We start from the raw sequence: 20,965 nt of genomic DNA, 5'->3' as shown, positions 1-20,965 counted from the left end.
GCAACTCTGCCTAGAAGGCCAGCATCCCGTAGTCGCCCCTTCACTGTTGACGTTGAGACTGGTGTTTTGCGGGTACTATTTAATGAAGCTCCCAGTTGCTCAGTTGAGCACCGGGGCCTCCAACTCCTCTTTCTATTCTGGTTAGAGACAGTTTGCGCTGTTCTGTGAAGGGAGTATTACACACTACACGAGATCTTCAGTTTCTGTGCAATTTCTCACATGGAATAGCCTTAAATTCTTAGAACAAGAATAGACTGACGAGTTTCAGAAGAAAGTTATTTGTTTCTGGCCATTTTGAGCCTGTAATCAAACCCACAAATGCTGATGCTCCAGATACTCAACTCGTCTAAAGAAGGCACATTTTATTGCTTCTTTAGTCAGCACCACAGTTTTCAGATGTGCTAACATAATTGCAAAAGGGTTTTCTAATGATCAATTAGCCTTTTAAAATGATAAACTTGGATTAGCTAACACAACATTCTATTGGAACAACTGTACACCTATGTACAGTTGAAGTCGGAAGTTAACATCCACTTAGGTTGGAGTCATTAAAACTCATTTTTCAACCACTCCACACATTTCTTGTTAACAAACTATAGTTTTGGCAAGTCGCTTAGGACATGTACTTAGTGCAATACACAAGTCTTTTTTCCAACCATTGTTTACAGACCGAGTATTTCACTTATAATTCACTGTACCACAATTCCAGTGGGTCAGAAGTTTACATTCACTGAGTTGACTGCTTGGAAAACAGCTTGGAAAATTCCAGAAAATGATATCATGGCTTTAGAAGCTTCTGATAGGCTAATTGACATAATTTGCGTCAATTGGAGGTCTACCTGGGGATGTATTTCAAGGCCTACCTTCAAACTCAGTGCCTCTTTGCTTGACATCATGGTAAAATCAAAAGAAATCAGCCAAGACCTTAGAATTTTTTTTGTAGACCTCCACAAGTCTGGTTCATCCTTGGGAGCAATTTCCAAACGCCTGAATGTACCATGTTCACCTGTACAAACAATAGTACACAAGTATAAACACCATGGGACCACTTAACCATCATACCGCTCAGGAAGGAGACGTGTTCTGTCTCCTAAAGATGAACATACTTTGGTGTGAAAAGTGCTCATCAATCTCAGAACAACAGCAAAGGACCTTGTGAGGAATGCTGGAGGAAACAGGTACAAACGTATCTATATCCACAGTAAAACGACTTTTATATCACGACAGAATCTGAAATGCTGCTCAGCAAGGAAGAAGCCACTGCTCAAAATCCACCATAAAAAAAGCTAGACTACTGCAAATGGGGACAAAGATCGTACTTGTTGGAGAAATGTCCTCTGGTTTGATGAAATGAAATTAGAACTGTTTGGCCATAATGACCTTCGTTATGTTTGGAGGAAAAAGGGGGAGGATTGCAAGCCGAAGAACACCATCCCAACCATGAAGCATGGGGGTGGCAGCATCATGTTGTGGGGGTGCTTTGCTGCAGGAGGGACTGGTGTACTTCACAAAATAGATGGCATCATGAGGGAAGAAAATGATGTGCATATATTAAAGCAACATCTCAAGACATCAGTCAGGAAGTTAAAGCTTGGTCGCACATGGGTCTTCCAAATGGACAATGACCTCAAGCATACTTCCAAAGGTGTGGCAAAATGGCTTAAGGACAGCAAAGTCAAGGTGTTGGAGTGGCCATCACAAAGCCCTGACCTCAACCCTATAGAAATGTTGTCGGCAGACCTGACAAACCGTTTGCGAGCAAGGAGGCCTACAAACCTGACTCAGTTACACCAGCTCTGTCAGGAGGAATGGGCCAAATTCACCCAACTTATTGTGGGAAGCTTGTGGAAGACTACCCGAAACGTTTGACCCAAGTTAAACAATTGAAATACAATGCTACCATATACTAATTGAGTGTATGTAAACTTCTGACCCACTGTGAATGTGATGAAATAAATAAAAGCTTAAATAAATCATTCTCTCTACTATTATTCTGACATTTCACATTCTTAAAACAAAGTGGTGATCCTAACTGACCTAAGACAGGGAATTTGTAATTGGATTAAATGTCAGGAACTGTGAAAAACTGAGTTTAAATGTATTTGGCTAAGGTGAATGTAAACTTCTGACTTCAACTGTAGATATTCCATAACAAATCAGCTGTTTCCAGCTACAATAGTCATTTACAACATACTTTACTTTACAGCACTGCTTATATAGACAGGTGTGTGCCTTTTCCAAATCATGTCCAATCAATTGAATTTACCACAGGTGGACTCCAATCAAGTTGTAAAAACATCTCAAGAATGATCAATGGAAACAGAATGCACTTGAACCTAATTTAGAGTCCCATAGAAAAGTGTCTGAATACATAAGTAAATCATGTATTTCTGTTTTAAATTGTAATACATTTGGAGATTATTTTTTTAATCCATTTTAATTTTAATCCATTTCAGAATATGACTGTAAAATGTGGAAAAAGTGAAGAGGTCTGAATAAATGTACTGTATATATATATGTAACCCTCCATTCCTCTTTCCGAGCGACTTTTCTAATGAATGAAATATCACTATAAAGTTAATCTCGGAACCGAGAATAAAATTTTGCAAGAGCACAGGCCAGCCCTCGATTTGGCAGTCAGTCTTTCATGAGGGACTACTATGAAGTATCAATTTAGTGTAGTTTAAGAAAATGTCAAAAGTTTTTTTTTTTAAATAACATTGTTTTTCAATTAGGAAGGGAGGATGTGGGGATTGAACCCCGGTCTCAGGTGGGGATTTAAAAAATAAATTAAATTACTAGAACTGAATTTGCTGATAGTTTTTTAAAAATAATGTAATTACTATGAGATACAGTGCCTTGCGAAAGTATTCGGTCCCCTTGAACTTTGCGACCTTTTGCCACATTTCAGGCTTCAAACATAAAAATATAAAACTGTATTTTTTTGTGAAGAATCAACAACAAGTGGGACACAATCATGAAGTGGAATGACATTTATTGGATATTTCAAACTTTTTTATCAAATCAAAAACTGAAAAATTGGGCGTGCAAAATTATTCAGCCCCTTTACTTTCAGTGCAGCAAACTCTCTCCAGAAGTTCAGTGTGGATCTCTGAATGATCCAATGTTGACCTAAATGACTAATGATGATAAATACAATCAACCTGTGTGTAATCATGTCTCTGTATAAATGCACCTGCACTGTGATAGTCTCAGAGGTCCGTTAAAAGCGCAGAGAGCATCATGAAGAACAAGGAACACACCAGGCAGGTCAGAGATACTGTTGTGAAGATGTTTAAAGCCGGATTTGGATACAAAAAGATTTCCCAAGCTTTAAACATCACAAGGAGCACTGTGCAAGCGATAATATTGAAATGGAAGGAGTATCAGACCACTGCAAATCTACCAAGACCTGGCCGTCCCTCTAAACTTTCAGCTCATATAAGGAGAAGACTGATCAGAAATGCAGCCAAGAGGCCCATGATCACTCTGGATGAACTGCAGAGATCTACAGCTGAGGTGGGAGACTCTGTCCATAGGACAACAATCAGTCGTATATTGCACAAATCTGGCCTTTATGGAAGAGTGGAAAGAAGAAAGCCATTTCTTAAAGATATCCATAAAAATTGTTGTTTAAAGTTTGCCACAAGCCACCTGGGAGACACACCAAACATGTGGAAGAAGGTGCTCTGGTCAGATGAAACCAAAATTGAACTTTTTGGCAACAATGCAAACCGTTATGTTTGGCGTAAAAGCAACACAGCTCATCACCCTGAACACACCATCCCCATTGTCAAACATGCTTTTCTTCAGCAGGGACAGGGAAGATGGTTAAAATTGATGTCACCATCTCTTATGACCGAAAAGAGCTTCTGGATATCAGAATAGCGATTACTTACCTCGTACTGGTTGAAGATTTTTTCTTTAACGAGTAGGACGCAAAGGAAATATTTCAGACAACCGACAAGGCCAGAATCCCGTCATTCGCATGAGAAAGAGACAGAGATATAGGATGTAGGTCAGGGTGCCTTGTAAGGATCTGACGGCGAGTGGGTAATCTGCCTCTACCGTCAGTCCTATTAGCCAACGTACAATCATTGGATAACAAAATAAACAAGCTACGATCACGAATATCCTACCAACGGGATAATAAAAACTGTAACATATTTTATTTCATAGAGTTGTGGCTGAACAATGGCATGGATAAAATACAACTTATGGGGTTTACGCTGCATTGGCAAGATAGAACAGCTGCCTCCAGTAAGACAAGGGGTGGCGGTCTGTGTATATTTGTAAACAACAGCTGGTGCACAAAATCTAATATTAAGGAAGTCTCGAGGTTTTGCTCGCCTGAGTTAGAGTATCTCATGATAAGCAGTAGACCACACTATTTACCAAGAGAGATTTGATCTATATTTTCTGTAGCTGTCTATTTACCACCACAAACTGATGCTGGCACTAAGTCCACACTCAATGAGCTGTATAAGGGCATAAGAAAACAGGAAAACGCTCATTCAGAGGCCGGTGCTCCAAGTGGAACTTTAATGTAGGGAATCTTAAAATGGGAATCCTTTTTACCTAATTTTTACCAGAATGTTAAATGTGCAACCAGAGGGGAAAAACTCTAGACCATCTTTACTCCACACACAGAGATGTGTACAAAGCTCTCCCTCTCCCTCCATTTGGCAAATCTGACCATGATTATATCCTCCTGATTCCTGCTTACAATCTAAAACTAAAGCAGGAAGCACCAGTGACTCGTTAATAAAGAAGTGGTCAGATGACGCAAATGCTAAGCTACAAGACTGTTTTGCTAGCACAGACTGGAATATGTTCCGGGATTCTTCTGATGGCATTGAGGAGTACACCACATCAGTCACTGGCTTCATCAATAAGTGCATCGATGACGTTGTCCCCACAGTGAATGTTCATACATACCCCAACCAGAAACCATGTATTACAGGCAACATCCGCACTGAGCTAAAGGGAGAGCTGCCGCTTTCAATGAGCGGGAGACTAATCCGTACACTTATAAGAAATCCCACTATGCCCTCAGATGAACCATCAAAACAAGCAAAGCGTCAAAACAGGATTAAGATTGAATCCTACTACACGGGCTCTGATGCTCGTCGGATGTGGCAGGGCTTGAAAACTATTACGGACTACAAAAGGAAACCCAGATGCGAGCTGCCAGTGACGCATTCCTACCAGACGAGATAAATGCCTTTTATGCTCGCTTCGAGGCAAGCAACACTGAAGTATGCATGAGAGCACCAGCTGTTCTGGATGACTGTGTGATAATGCTTTCGGTAGCCGATATGAACAAAACCTTTAAACAGGTCAACATTCACAAAGCAGCTGGGCCAGATGGATTACCAGGGTGTGTACTCAAAGCATGTGAGGACCAACTGTCAAGGACTAAACACCTCTTCATCTGGATCCTGGACTTCATGACTTGCCACAACCAGGTGGTAAGAGTAGGCAACAACACGTCCGCCACAAGGATCCTTAATTAACACAGGGGCCCCTCGGGAGGGTGTACAGTCACTTAACTCTACCTTCATGTACATACAGTATTACCTCAATTACCTCGACTAACCTGTACCCCCGCTCATTGACTCTGTACCGGTACCCCATGTATATAGCCTCGCTACAGTTATTTTACTGCTGCTCTTTAATTATTTGTTATTTTTATTTGTATGTCTTATTTATCTATTTTTTACCGAACAGTTATTTTTCTTAAAACTGCATTGTTGGTTAATGGATTGTATAAGGAAGCAGTTCACTGTAAGGTCTGTTGTATTCGGTGCATGTAACAAATAACATTTGATTTGATTCACCTTGTCAGTCAGTCTATGTCATGGAAAGAGCAGGTGTTCTGGAATTATTTGTATTTTGGTTGTTCAGTAAAACAATTCTCTGAGCAGGCTCATCTTGCCCAACTGCCATAAATTGTCTATCTCGAACAATGGGGAGGAATAGTTTTAGGCTATTGTTTGGTTTTCACTTTTTTTATTATCTGCCCAATGTGAAAACCACAGAGCAGGCTCAACTTGCACAACTGCTCGGTTCAATTGCTCCAGACAATAGGGCAACCCTTAATGTCAATTTCTGTGAATAGCCAGGAGCGTTACCACTGTTCCACAGGCTCTGCACACATTACATGTCTAAAGGTAATGTACTACTACTGTTTATCAGCAGCGATAATCGGCTGAATTTTCTTCACATTTGTCTTCAGACATCTAGAATAAAGTTCTCTCTAAAATCAGTACTGTACGATTACATTTAGTTCAGACAGTTTATGATGACGTTACAAAAGACAGCCTATCCTCAGATAAATTTACAATGCTTCGACCAAATACAAGAGAATGCGAGAGACAGGCAAGACAAATCCATTGTCTGCCAAATGAAATAAAAATCATACTTTCATACTTTCTGTTTCTGATCGTTGGGCTAATCTAACAGCAGCTTAAACCCAGATTCGGTGTAATAATGCTCTGGGGTGAAGTACCCCCCTTAACCATTAGTGGGGAAAATGCTAAATGGACCCAGGATCCACATCTAGTTCAACTTCACTCTAATAACAGACTGACACTGTGTGGAGCCTCCTCCATTTCCATTGACCTCTGCTCCCCCTCCCCTCACATCAACCACTGAGCTCAGACTGACCTCCACACTGTCCGGAGACATGCTCCCATCAGCTGGGTTGTCTGTCGCCTCCTCCTCAAATGTTGCACGCTTGTAGCTGGACATCTGCATGGAGAAGGAAGAAAGGAGAGTTAGCACCAGAGTTAGCACCAGTAATAGTAGGAGAGAAATAAAAATAATAAGTTGCGCTTTCACCAGATAGAGAGTAAGAAGTGCAGAGAAGTGACAGGACTTCAGTGACATACGTACACGTCTTAGAATGAAGGAATGTATTAGAGAAAACCAACAAGCCACCCATGAGAGCGAGGGAGAAAGGGAGGAGAAAGGAAAAAGGAGAGACACCCCCCATACGGTTTCTCATCTCTGCCATTCCGTCACAATGCATTTCCCTCTCTTCCCACACTAAGGTGTGTGTATGTTTGGTGATGGAACACAGAACACAGGCGTATGTGTGAGTACGACCTGATCTTGCTTGGTGAAATGATGATAGTCATTTCTGTCCTTTGTAGTATGGTGTCACGCCCTGACCATAGAGAGCTGTCTATTTACATTTACATTTAAGTCATTTAGCAGACGCTCTTATCCAGAGCGACTTACAAATTGGTGCATTCACCTTATGACATCCAGTGGAACAACCACTTTACAATAGTGCATCTAAATATTTTAAGGGGGGAGGGGGTGAGAAGGATTACTTTATCCTATCCTAGGTATTCCTTAAAGAGGTGGGGTTTCAGGTGTCTCCGGAAGGTGGTGATTGACTCCGCTGTCCTGGCGTCGTGAGGGAGTTTGTTCCACCATTGGGGAGCCAGAGCAGCGAACAGTTTTGACTGAGCTGAGCGGGAACTGTACTTCCTCAGTGGTAGGGAGGCGAGCAGGCCAGAGGTGGATGAACGCAGTGCCCTTATTTGGGTGTAGGGCCTGATCAGAGCCTGGAGGTACTGAGGTGCCGTTCCCCTCACAGCTCCGTAGGCAAGCACCATGGTCTTGTAGCGGATGCGAGCTTCAACTGGAAGCCAGTGGAGAGAGCGGAGGAGCGGGGTGACGTGAGAGAACTTGGGAAGGTTGAACACTAGACGGGCTGCGGCGTTCTGGATGAGTTGTAGGGGTTTAATGGCACAGGCAGGGAGCCCAGCCAACAGCGAGTTGCAGTAATCCAGACGGGAGATGACAAGTGCCTGGATTAGGACCTGCGCCGCTTCCTGTGTGAGGCAGGGTCGTACTCTGCGGATGTTGTAGAGCATGAACCTACAGGAACGGGCCACCGCCTTGATGTTAGTTGAGAACGACAGTTTGTTGTCCAGGATCACGCCAAGGTTCTTAGCGCTCTGGGAGGAGGACACAATGGAGTTGTCAACCGTGATGGCGAGATCATGGAACGGGCAGTCCTTCCCCGGGAGGAAGAGCAGCTCCGTCTTGCCGAAGTTCAGCTTGAGGTGGTGATCCGTCATCCACACTGATATGTCTGCCAGACATGCAGAGATGCGATTCGCCACCTGGTCATCAGAAGGGGGAAAGGAGAAGATTAATTGTGTGTCGTCTGCATAGCAATGATAGGAGAGACCATGTGAGGTTATGACAGAGCCAAGTGACTTGGTGTATAGCGAGAATAGGAGAGGGCCTAGAACAGAGCCCTGGGGGACACCAGTGGTGAGAGCGCGTGGTGAGGAGACAGATTCTCGCCACGCCACCTGGTAGGAGCGACCTGTCAGGTAGGACGCAATCCAAGCGTGGGCCGCGCCGGAGATGCCCAACTCGGAGAGGGTGGAGAGGAGGATCTGATAGTTCACAGTATCGAAGGCAGCCGATAGGTCTAGAAGGATGAGAGCAGAGGAGAGAGAGTTAGCTTTAGCGGTGCGGAGCGCCTCCGTGATACAGAGAAGAGCAGTCTCAGTTGAATGACTAGTCTTGAAACCTGACTGATTTGGATCAAGAAGGTCATTCTGAGAGAGATAGCGGGAGAGCTGACCAAGGACGGCACGTTCAAGAGTTTTGGAGAGAAAAGAAAGAAGGGATACTGGTCTGTAGTTGTTGACATCGGAGGGATCGAGTGTAGGTTTTTTCAGAAGGGGTGCAACTCTCGCTCTCTTGAAGACGGAAGGGACGTAGCCAGCGGTCAGGGATAAGTTGATGAGCGAGGTGAGGTAAGGGAGAAGGTCTCCGGAAATGGTCTGGAGAAGAGAGGAGGGGATAGGGTCGAGCGGGCAGGTTGTTGGGCGGCCGGCCGTCACAAGACGCGAGATTTCATCTGGAGAGAGAGGGGAGAAAGAGGTCAGAGCACAGGGTAGGGCAGTGTGAGCAGAACCAGCGGTGTTGTTTGACTTAGCAAACGAGGATCGGATGTCGTCGATCTTCTTTTCAAAATGGTTGACGAAGTCATCTGCAGAGAGGGAGGAGGGGGGAGGGGGAGGAGGATTCAGGAGGGAGGAGAATGTGGCAAAGAGCTTCCTAGGGTTAGAGGCAGATGCTTGGAATTTAGAGTGGTAGAAAGTGGCTTTAGCAGCAGAGACAGAGGAGGAAAATGTAGAGAGGAGGGAGTGAAAGGATGCCAGGTCCGCAGGGAGGCGAGTTTTCCTCCATTTCCGCTCGGCCTTCCGGAGCCCTGTTCTGTGAGCTCGCATTGAGTCGTCAAGCCACGGAGCGGGAGGGGAGGACCGAGCCGGCCTGGAAGATAGGGGACATAGAGAGTCAAAGGATGCAGAAAGGGAGGAGAGGAGGGTTGAGGAGGCAGAATCAGGAGATAGGTTGGAGAAGGTTTGAGCAGAGGGAAGAGATGATAGGATGGAAGAGGAGAGAGTAGCGGGGGGAGAGAGAGCGAAGGTTGGGACGGCGCGATACCATCCGAGTAGGGGCAGTGTGGGAAGTGTTGGATGAGAGCGAGAGGGAAAAGGATACAAGGTAGTGGTCGGAGACTTGGAGGGGAGTTGCAATGAGGTTAGTGGAAGAACAGCATCTAGTAAAGATGAGGTCGAGCGTATTGCCTGCCTTGTGAGTAGGGGGGGAAGATGAGAGGGTGAGGTCAAAAGAGGAGAGGAGTGGAAAGAAGGAGGCAGAGAGGAATGAGTCAAAGGTAGACGTGGGGAGGTTAAAGTCGCCCAGAACTGTGAGAGGTGAGCCGTCCTCAGGAAAGGAGCTTATCAAGGCATCAAGCTCATTGATGAACTCTCCGAGGGGACCTGGAGGGCGATAAATGATAAGGATGTTAAGCTTGAAAGGGCTGGTAACTGTGACAGCATGAAATTCAAAGGAGGCGATAGACAGATGGGTAAGGGGAGAAAGAGAGAATGACCACATGGGAGAGATAAGGATCCCTATGCCACCACCCCGCTGACCAGAAGCTCTCGGGGTGTGCGAGAACACGTGGGCGGACGAAGAGAGAGCAGTAGGAGTAGCAGTGTTATCTGTGGTGATCCATGTTTCTGTCAGTGCCAAGAAGTCGAGGGACTGGAGGGAGGCATAGGCTGAGATGAACTCTGCCTTGTTGGCTGCAGATCGGCAGTTCCAGAGGCTACCGGAGACCTGGAACTCCACGTGGGTCGTGCGCGCTGGGACCACCAGATTAGGGTGGCAGCGGCCACGCGGTGTGGAGCGTTTGTATGGTCTATTCTCTGTTGGTTGGAGCATGATAGTGACTAGGGTGGGTCATCTAGGTGATTAATGGTTTATGTTGGCCTGGTATGGTTCCCAATCAGACACAGCTGTTTATCGTTGTCTCTGATTGGGGATCATATTTGGGTAGCCATTTTCCCCATTGTGATTCGTGAGATCTTGACTATGTTATGTTGCCAATAGCACTGTTAGCGTCATGGTTCGGTTGTGCTTTATTGTTTTATTTGGCGAGTTGATTTATTAAATTATGTGGAACACCACGCACGCTGCGCCTTGGTCCAATCATTATGACGAACGTGACATATGGTCATTTAGTGACTACCCGGTTCTTTGTAGCATGGCCATCTTATGAGTAGCTGTGAACTGAGCCAGACAACTCCCACTCAGAACAGAGCAGCAGTCTAAATACTGGAGTGCCAGGGGATAGATCCAAATCCCTGTGTTTAATTAACCTTCTCAGGTTATAACATACCACATACACAAGCACTGACAGACGCACATACTCACACACATGCAAGCACCCAGCCACCCACATAGTGTTTATTTAACAATGGATAACAATTGATTTACACAGGCAAATATAAATAACTTCCTCATTCATGGCTAGGTTGAAGATAACAAAGATTATTGGACTCTGGAGCTATCTTCTTTTGAGTGATGACTCACACTTTACCATCTGACAGTCCATCAGACGACTCTGGGTTTGGCGGATGCCAGGAGAACACTACCTGCCCGAATGCATAGTGCCAACTTTAAAGTTTAGTGGAGGAGGAATACTGGTCTGGGGCTGTTTTTCATGGTTCGGACTAAGCCCCTTAGTGAACGGAAATCTACAGCATACAATGACATTCTAGATGATTCTGTGCTTCCAACATTGTGACAGCAGTTTAGGGAAAGCCCTTTCCTGTGTCAGTATGACAATGCCCCCATGCACAAAGCGACGTCCATACAGAAATGATTTGTCGAGATCGGTGCGGAAGAACTTGACTGGCCTGCACAGAGCCCTGACCTCAACCCCAGCGAACACCTTTGGGATGAATTGGAACGCCGACTGCGAGCAAGGCCTAATCGCCCAACATCAGTGCCTGACTTCACTTATGCTCTTGTGGCTGAATAGAAGCAAGTCCCCGCAACAATGTTCCAACATCTAGTTTAAAGCCTTCCCAGAAGAGTGGAGGCTGTTACCGCAGCAAAGGGGGACCAACTCCATATTAATGCCCATTATTTTGGAATGACATGTTCGACGAGCAGGTGTCCATATACCTAAAAGCACTCTCCTCATCACACAGATAACTCCATAACAGTCCATAACTCCATACTGCTCATCCTGTGTCTCATTGGCCTGCCGCCACTCCCCCAATGCTCTCTCTCTCTCTCTCTCTCTCTCTCTCTCTCTCTCTCTCTCTCTCTCTCTCTCTCTCTCTCTCTCTCTCTCATCGTGTGGGTGGAGACAGGTGTGCTGGAGTCAGAGCAGATCTCCACCAGCTGCAACCTGTTCCATAATCAATACCTCTACAAATGCTCAGTCCTGCCACTTCCACACTGCCAGATCGTAATCACTGCTCAGTCAGTCTATGTTTCTAGCCGTTTGTTACTATTTAAATTCTGTTAACCTGTTGTGCCTGTTTTCCTTGCCTGACACGGTTTTCCTCTTCGCTACAGTTCTGCCCGCTCTGACTCTGGTCCCTGTCTCCAGTCCTACATCTCCTCATCCTGCTACCTTGCTCTGGATTACCCACTCTACTGCTCCCTTGGATTCCCCTTCGGACCTGCTTACCCTGTCCCAACCCCTCTCGATCCAACCTCAGCCTCCGCAACTGGTTTCCTGCAACTGGTTTCCTGCAACCTGCTTGAGATTCCCCTGGCCTGCACTCCATCTTCTCCCTGTGTTTCAATAAATACCTTGGTTACTTCATCCCAGTCTCCTCATCTGAGTCTGCTCTTGGGTTTCCCTGTTCCACTCCGCGTAACAGTCTGTATGACACTGTCTAAGAATGCCCCCATGCTGGAATGACGTGTCATGACGTTGGCCTGGGGTTAGGTTTATGACAGTCATAAATACATCTTCCCCCCCTTTTTCCTCTATCTACCCTACTGATGTTACATTTCCAAAACCCTTGGTTAACATAGAGATTCTGGGAACATCAGAATGTGGGGGGAAATTAACTATATTCTGTTAATCCGACGAATTGAACATATGCGGTGGTACTTAATGAATATGATATCAGTTCGGTTGTCATCAGAGACATTTTCATCAATGATAAGATGACATAAACTCTACAGTGGAAAGTCTACACATCAGAGTTATCGGATTCACATGGAATTGTTGTTCAATATTTGAATATGAAATTAAATGATTCGTGATGGGATGAAATGTGATTTTAGTTTCTAAAATGTGAGATTTGGGTTTTCATAAGGTTGGGCTCTGCTCAGTCTGTGAAGGGACATGGGCTATAAAACCTTTCAAACACGCCGTCCTCTCCCTTCCTATATGAAGCCTTGACGACAATATAATCTCCTGTTCCGAGGATGTGAGGACGACGTTCCGGTGTCAGAATGGTTCAGATAATAACTACAGATCGAAGCCAACATCAGCATTAGGTTTGGTTGCGAATGGTATGAACTTTGAACTCTTATTCACTACAGAAGTGATACCTCCTAGCCGTTGAGTTAGCAACAGCAGGTTAGGAAGGAACAGACAGAGTATCCCATCTACCACACAATGGCGTTACTACAACGTATGCAATTTACCAGCAGAGACATTCTTCAAAGGACAAAGGACACAGTTGGGCAACACAGCCTTCCATTTACCACCAACCTACCGAAGCGCAGCTCAGAGTAAATATTTACTGCATTTTCCTTTTCCAAATGGGCGGTAATTTAAAATGCATAAGATTCTGTATTTACGATAGCACAGCTTCGCCCTTTGTTCCTCAGTCTCCCCGCTCTTTCACTCAAACCTAGCCATTTTCTTTTGTGTAACCAGTTGTCATATCTGTTCCGGGACATTTTCTTTTATGACGTAATTGGTAATCAAGTTATGAGTTAATTATGTGTATGTGTAATTCTGTGTGATTAGTTAGGTATTTAGTAAATACATAATTAAACCCAATTTTGTATTGCTGATTCAACTTGTTAGCCAGGGTTCGTGCAGATAACCAATAATTTACAACTTTCAAATGAGATTGAATTAAGATGACGATTAATATTGACTGCTATTGATGTAAAATATTACTAGGAAGATAACATCACTATAAATATTATTTTGTGGTGCCCGACTCTCTAGTTAATTACATTTACATGATTAGCTCAATCAGGTAATATTAATGGATAAATTATTTTATAGAATAGCATGTCATATCACTTAATCCGGAATAGCCAAAGACACAACACATGTATGGAAGACGAGCTCAGGGATGACATTCCAAACAATAAACTTCCAAACTCGTCTAAACAACATTCTCTCTAAAGGTAAATGTTAGGTTCCATCTGTGATCTGTTCCTTTTAGATCCTAAGTGGGAAGGGTCGTAATGAGCCATTGTCTCCATGAGAACATTACTCATGAACAAGGTTCAGAAAGGGCACAACTGACATAAGCACAAAGTGTCCATTCAAAAGGCAGTTTGGAAAGTGTAAGAATCATTCCAGCTGGAAAAATTTATGACAACACTTTCTGGATGTAAACTAGTTTTCTGGTTGAAAATAAACTAAACCCCGCAAAAAAAGAAACATCCTCTCACTGTCAACTGCATTTATTTTCAGCAAACTTTGTGTATATATTTGCATGAACATAACCAGATTCAAAAACTGAGACATAAACTGACAGTTCCACAGACATGTGACTAACAGAAATGGAATAATGTGTCCCTGAATAAAGGGGGGGGGGCAAATCAAAAGCAAAAGTCAGTATCTGGTGTGGCCACAAGCTGCATTAAATACTACAGTGCAACAACTCCTCATGGACTGCACCAGATTTGCCAGTTCTTGCTGTGAGATGTTACCCTCTTCCACCAAGGCACCTGCAAGTTCCAGGACATTTCTGGGGGGAATGGCCTTAGCCCTCACCTCCCATCCAACAGGTCCCAGAAGTGCTCAATGGGATTGAGATCCGGGCTCTTGTCTGGCCACGGCAGAACACTGACATTCCTGTCTTACAGGAAATCTTGCACAGAAAGAGCAGTGTGGCTGGTGGCAATGTCATGCTGGAGGGTCATGTCAGGATGAGCCTGCAAGAAGGGTACCACATGAGGAGGAGGATGTCTTCCCTGTAACGCAAAGCGTTGAGATTGCCTGTAATGACAACAAGCCCAGTCTGATGATGCTGTGACACACCACCCCAGACCATGACGACCCTCCACCTCCAAATCGATCCCGCTCCAGACTACAGGCCTCGGTGTAATGCTCATTCCTTCGATGATAAATGCGAATCCGACCATCACCCCTGGTGAGACAAAACCGCGACTCGTGAAGAACACTTTTTAATAATAATAATATAATAATATATGCCATTTAGCAGACGCTTTTATCCAAAGCGACTTACAGTCATGTGTGCATACATTCTACGTATGTAGAATCCTGTCTGGTCCAGTGATGGTGGGTTTGTGCCCATAGGTGACGTTGTTGCCGGTGATGTCTGGTGAGGACCTGCCTTACAACAGGACAGTCTGAGCACTGATGGAGGGATTGTGTGTTCCTGGTGTAACTCGGGCAGTTGTTGCCATCCCGCACCTGTCCCGCAGGTGTGATGTTCGGATGTACCAATTCTGTGCAGGTGTTGTTACATGTGGTCCGCCACTGTGAGGACGATCAGCTGCCCATCCTGTCTCCCTGTAGCGCTGTCTTAGGCATCTCACAGTACGGACATTGCAATTTATTGTCCTGGCCACATCTGCAGTCCTCATGCCTCCTTGCAGCATGCCTAAGGCACGTTCACGCAGATGAGCGGGGACCCTGGGCATCTTTCTTTGGTGTTTTTCAGAGTCACTAGAAAGGCCTCTTAAGTGTCCTAAGTTTTCATAACTGTGACCTTAATTGCCTACCGCCTGTAAGCTGTTAGTGTCTTAACGACTGTTCAAGAGCTGCATGTTCATTTCTTTTTTATGATTAATTGAACAAGCATGGGAAACAGTGGATTTTTGATTTTTACGAATTATCTTTGAAAGACAAGGTCCTGAAAAAGTTTATTTTTTTGCTGAGTATATATAACAGCAAATTAGGTCTCTGCAACCAGCTTAAGACGTCTGTTTTATTTAGAGATCAAGAAGTCATGTGAAAGACATTAATATTTTGGATGTTATCAGGTCAGATAACCAGATTACAACCAGAAAAGGATGTTAACAAAACGTCCATATACAACTAGTATCCAATCCAACAGATGACATCATAAAAAATGTAATTGCAACCGATTTTGCCCGCTGGGATATTAGACTGATTCGCCTGACACATTATGTGCCATATCCCCTTTTTTCTTTATCTTTCTCTCACTTGTGTCATTTTTTTAGGAGACATTTTTCTTTTTCCGAGAAGAGCTTTTCCTGGATATTTGATCATTTATGTCTGTTAGCTTCGCACTGTAATCATATTGTACTGTCACATGTCGACCAACCAACAGGAAAACCTTCTGCTTAGTAAGTTTGTCCTTTAGACATGCTGCCCTCTCTCTCTCTCTGTATCTCTCTCTCTCTGTATCTCTCTGTCTAACACACACACACACACACACACACACACACACACACACACACACACACACACACACACACACACACACACACACACACACACACACACACACACACACACACACACACACACACACACACACGCAACTAGCATCTTCCTCTGCATTGTTCTGGATGTCACCAGCGAGCCCCATCACTTCTAAATAATCTCCTCTAAAAACAACACACGTAACAAAACCAACAAATCCCAAACCTGTGTATAACAAGACAAGACAAACTAAGGGGAGCACACTAGTTTTAAAGAGACATAAAACAACAGTTCCTCACCAGAAGCAGTCACACACACACTTGCTGTCTGTAGCTATTCTCACTCTGGTCCCCACCTGATGATGTTCCTCCCTGGATCCCTTTCCCACACCCTGCCTCCCAGCAGACCCTTCTCACCAGGTTAATAATGAACGGGATGGGAAGAGAAGTTAGTCATAAAGCAGAAGGCTGTATGGGAGGGACGAGATTCAGTGTATGATGTGTATGATGCTGGTGTTGTGGGTGGCTGGATGGAACCAATACATGACTAACAAAGGGGGAACCGCAATACAGATTGTATTAGTGGTGCGTAATTGGTGGTGCGTGCGTGCATGCATGCGTGCAAGTATGTGCATGTGTGTGTGTGACACAGAGAGAGTGTGTGTGCTCTGTCGATAAGATACAGAGACTGGGTTATAGATAAGACTGGGTTAGTGTTCTTGATGTAAACTGATGGATGAGGATAACGGCTCAGGCTACTAATGAAACCAACTAAGTTTCTATCGTGACGACGATGGCCTATTGATAATGGTGTGCATGTGTGTGCACCAAGGCAATGGCCACAATAGAGAGGAAAAAACAATGGCAACCCATTAAAGCCATCTGCTATTGGCTATTGATTGACCTGATGGGATAAATGGGATGGTGTGGCACTGAGCTTTGTGGATGGCCATCTGTAAAAAAAAACACTACACTACAGATCTATAAGAAAAAAAGACTACAGTGAATGGCCTAACACGCATGTACGCACACACACACACACACACACACACACACACACACACACACACACACACACACACACACACACACACACACACACACACACACACACACACACACACACACACACACACACACACACACACACACACACACACACACACACACACACACACACACACGCATACAGAGTAGGTGAATGATAGTTGTTCTGACTCTCTCTTTTTTATGACAACACCCACAACCTCAAAATAGTACATCTGAATCAAGAAATGGTTCCTTATAGAGTACTTTTACGAAAATGCCCTGAGACACACGTACACACTCACACACATCTACACACACACACTTGCACGCAAAGTACTCTCTGTATGACCTTTCTAATAGGTTACAAAACCTTCCTTTCATCCACCCACATCACACCCATTGACCATGTTCCCCTCTCCTCTCCTCTCCTCTCCTCTCCTCTCCTCTCCTCTCCTCTCCTCTCCTCTCCTCTCCTCTCCTCTCCTCTCCTCTCCTCTCCTCTCCTCTCCTCTCCTCTCCTCTCCTCTCATCTCCTCTCCTCTCCTCTCCTCTCCTCACCACTCATCCCCTCATATCCTATCTAAAGCCATCCCCACAAAACAGAATATCGTCCTAGACTGTGCATACATACAGAGTAGGGAATCATGTCAGCTCTATTCATAGCATTATTATAATATTTTATTTTTGTTGTTGTACTTTTACCCCTTTTTCTCCCCAATTTCGTGACATTCAATTGTATACGGACTCGGAAGAGGCGAAGGTCAAGAGCCATGCGTCCTCCGAAGCACAACCCTGCCAAGCCGCACTGCTTCTTTACATACTGCTTGCTTAAAACTTCTTCAGCCTAAAGGTCTATTTTTCTCTACTTCCTGTCTGACTGACGTGCCCAAAGTAAACTGCCTGTTACTCAAGCACAGAAGCCAGGATATGCATATAATTGGTAGCATTGGATAGAAAACAATTTGAAGTTTGTAGAAATGTTTAAATAATACATGAGACTATATGGTAGGAGAAAATCCAAAGAAAAACCAATCAGAATGTTTTTTTTTATAGATCCGATGCTCTTCCATTACAACGTATAGGGACAATGTTAAATCTGGCTCCCATGTTGCAATTCCTATGTCTTCCACTAGATGTCAACCGTCTTTGTTCAAGGTTTCAGTCTTGTTTCTTCCCAAACGAGGAAGAATTTTGAGTTTTGGCACCGGGAGTCACAGTTGGAAGAAGACGCGCACTTGCAATTTTTCTTGAACATCTGTATGAAATATTATAGTTTATTAACCCGGAAGCCAGCCACACCAATGTGTCGGAGGAAACACTGTCTGGCAACCGAAGTCAGATTGCAGGAGCCCGGCACGCCACAAGGAGTTGCTGGAGCATGATGGGACAAGGATAAGGATATCCCGGCCGGCCAAACCCTCACCTAACCCGGACGACGCAGGGCCAATTGTGCGCCGTCTCGTGCTGTGACCGTTGTTTCAGTATGATATGTTAGATAAAGGAATAACGACAGACACCAATGTCAGGTTCAATAGCCTTGTTTGTGCATTGTACGAATGGCTACAACTGGAGTCCGGGGAACAGTCCGGCTAGTCGATTACCTATCAACTAGACTCCGTAACAACCGTCTCCCGGTCATGGCGGGCTGTAAACACAGCCTGGGATCAAACCCTGGTTAGTAGTGACGCCGCAAGCACTGTGATGCAATGCCTTACATGCTGAACAATTTAAAAAATAAAGGAGGGCCGCACACTCTAGGAGCTCAGATGCAAAAAATGTTAAGTCCAACGTTTCGACAGACAAGCTGTCTTCATCAGGGTATAATGACAAACATTGCGGGGTGACTCGTTTATACAGTGTCAAAAGACACACACAGGGTTCTGTAATCACGGCCGGGTGCGGCCTGATATCATTGGATAATTCTCATATTTTAAAATAGCATTCAAAAAACCATTAATGGATAGCGCACGATCATAGATACAATTTGGCTACATAAGCATACAAACATTTACAATAGCAAAATCATAATAATAACAAGAATGGCTTCAGATGAAAGTCTACGTAGAGACTATTGATAATGGTGTCTATGTGTGTGCACCAAGGCAATGGCCACAATACAGAGGAAAAAATCATGGCAGCCCATTAAATCCAACTGCTATGGGCTAATCATTGACCTGATGGAATAAATGGGATAGTGTGGAACAGATGTTAGGAGCTTTGTGGATGGCCATCTGTAAAAAAAAAAAAAAAAAACACTGACAAGGAGACTAACATCCCTTTTTTCTAGTGAATGGCCCTACACGCATGCACACACACACAGACACACACACATACAGAGTAGGTGAATGATATTTGTTCTGACTCTCTCTTTCTTTATGACAACACCCACATCCTCAAAATAGTACATCTGAATCAAGAAATGGTTCCTTATAGAGTACTTTTACGAAAATGCCCTGAGACACACGTACGCACTCACACACATCTACACACACACTTGCACGCAAAGTACTCTCTGTATGACCTTTCTAATAGGTTACAAAACCTTCCTTTCATCCACCCACATCACACATCACACTCCCCTAACCCGGACGACGCAGGGCCAATTGTGCGCTGCCTCATGCTGTTACCGTCTCCCGATCATGGCGGGCTGTGACACAGTCTGGGACCTAACCTGGGTCTGTAGTGACACCTCAAGGACTGTGATGCAGTGCCTTACATGCTGACCAAACCAGATACACGTGTGCGTTCGTGTGCACCATGTCGAGAACATTTTTTTGTTCACCCACTCTAGAAGCGATCAGGACACACGGGTTGAAATATCAACACAAAACAAACAAACTATATTATTTTGTGCACAGGTCAAAAAGGATTAAACATTTATGGCAATTTAGCTAGCTAGCTTGCTGTTAGCTAATTTGTCCTGGTATATCAACATTGGTTGTTATTTTACCTGAAATGCACAAGGTCCTCAACTCCGACAATTAATCCACAGATAAAAAGGTAAACCGAATTCGTTTCTCATCATCTCTCAACCTTCCTCAAGGCTTCTTTTTCTTATTTGGACTATATATGGTGGTTGGCAACCAAATTTACAGCATTACTACAACCTACCGGAGTGCGAACCTAAGTTCATCTTTTAATCACCCACGTGGGTATATGCTCCTGAAAACCAATGAGGAGATGGGAGAGACCGGACTTGCAGCGCGTTGAGTATCACAAATAGAACCAATTTCTATTTTAGGGCCTGGCCACGCAGACGCTCGCTGACGCCCGCATGCAGTGTGGGTGCAGTGATTGAATAACACGTATGTGTAAATTTATTTTGCGTCACGAGCGGTGTGGTCAGCATGTTAGACCGCTGCGCCACTCGGGATGCCTAATTCATGGTATGCCTGGTAAACCTTAGTCTCTTCCAAAAGAAACTGCATCTTACACAGTAAGAGCCTATGAGTCATCAACAAAACCCCAAACTATAGATACTGAGCACACTTCGTTGCCTAGGTAGTGGGTATATTGTTATAAGATCTTAAACTGTAGCCTGGTATAAGACCCAATCTTTGTGCCAAATTACAACCCTATTTCCTATTTAGTGCACTACTTTAGCCCAGAGGCCTACAAAGGTAGTGCACTATGTAGGATAGAGGTTACCATTTTGAAAGCAACCACAAACAAAGCAATGCAGTACATCTCCACAGCTATTTGTAGTGAATAGTGATCCTGTTGTTTTGTGATTATTATTACCACCATCATTTACTTTCTGGAGATGGGTCCATGACCAAGGAGGACAGGCAGTCCCTTCACGAGGCCTAAATATGAATAAATCAGTCTGTTACTGTGAAAGACAAGCTAATGATCTCCTCCTTTCTGTCAAATTATGTGTCCTGTCTGTGGAACTCAAATTCAAACAACTGTGATCCCCCCCGGCGCACCGTCGCCACGGATACCACTAGAAGAGCCGGTCACGTGACATCCGGCA

The 20,965-nt window shown here is 44.3% G+C and overlaps 1 protein-coding gene across 2 annotated transcripts in view; it reads right to left on the bottom strand.

Moving 5' to 3' along the window:
• LOC123993184 (endothelin-converting enzyme 2-like) overlaps positions 1-20,965 on the bottom strand; it is an 87,045-nt gene that overhangs the window by 52,674 nt on the left and 13,406 nt on the right. For both annotated transcript variants that reach the window (XM_046295056.1, XM_046295057.1), the window contains one exon: positions 6,670-6,753. In XM_046295056.1, coding sequence (XP_046151012.1) covers positions 6,670-6,753 — 84 coding nt within the window. The remainder of the gene's footprint in view (positions 1-6,669; positions 6,754-20,965) is intronic.

Source organism: Oncorhynchus gorbuscha, linkage group LG13 (assembly GCF_021184085.1).
Source record: "Oncorhynchus gorbuscha isolate QuinsamMale2020 ecotype Even-year linkage group LG13, OgorEven_v1.0, whole genome shotgun sequence".
NCBI lineage: Eukaryota > Metazoa > Chordata > Actinopteri > Salmoniformes > Salmonidae > Oncorhynchus > Oncorhynchus gorbuscha.
Note: the sequence above shows the minus strand (reverse complement) of the source record. Positions and strands in the feature narration are given on the sequence as shown.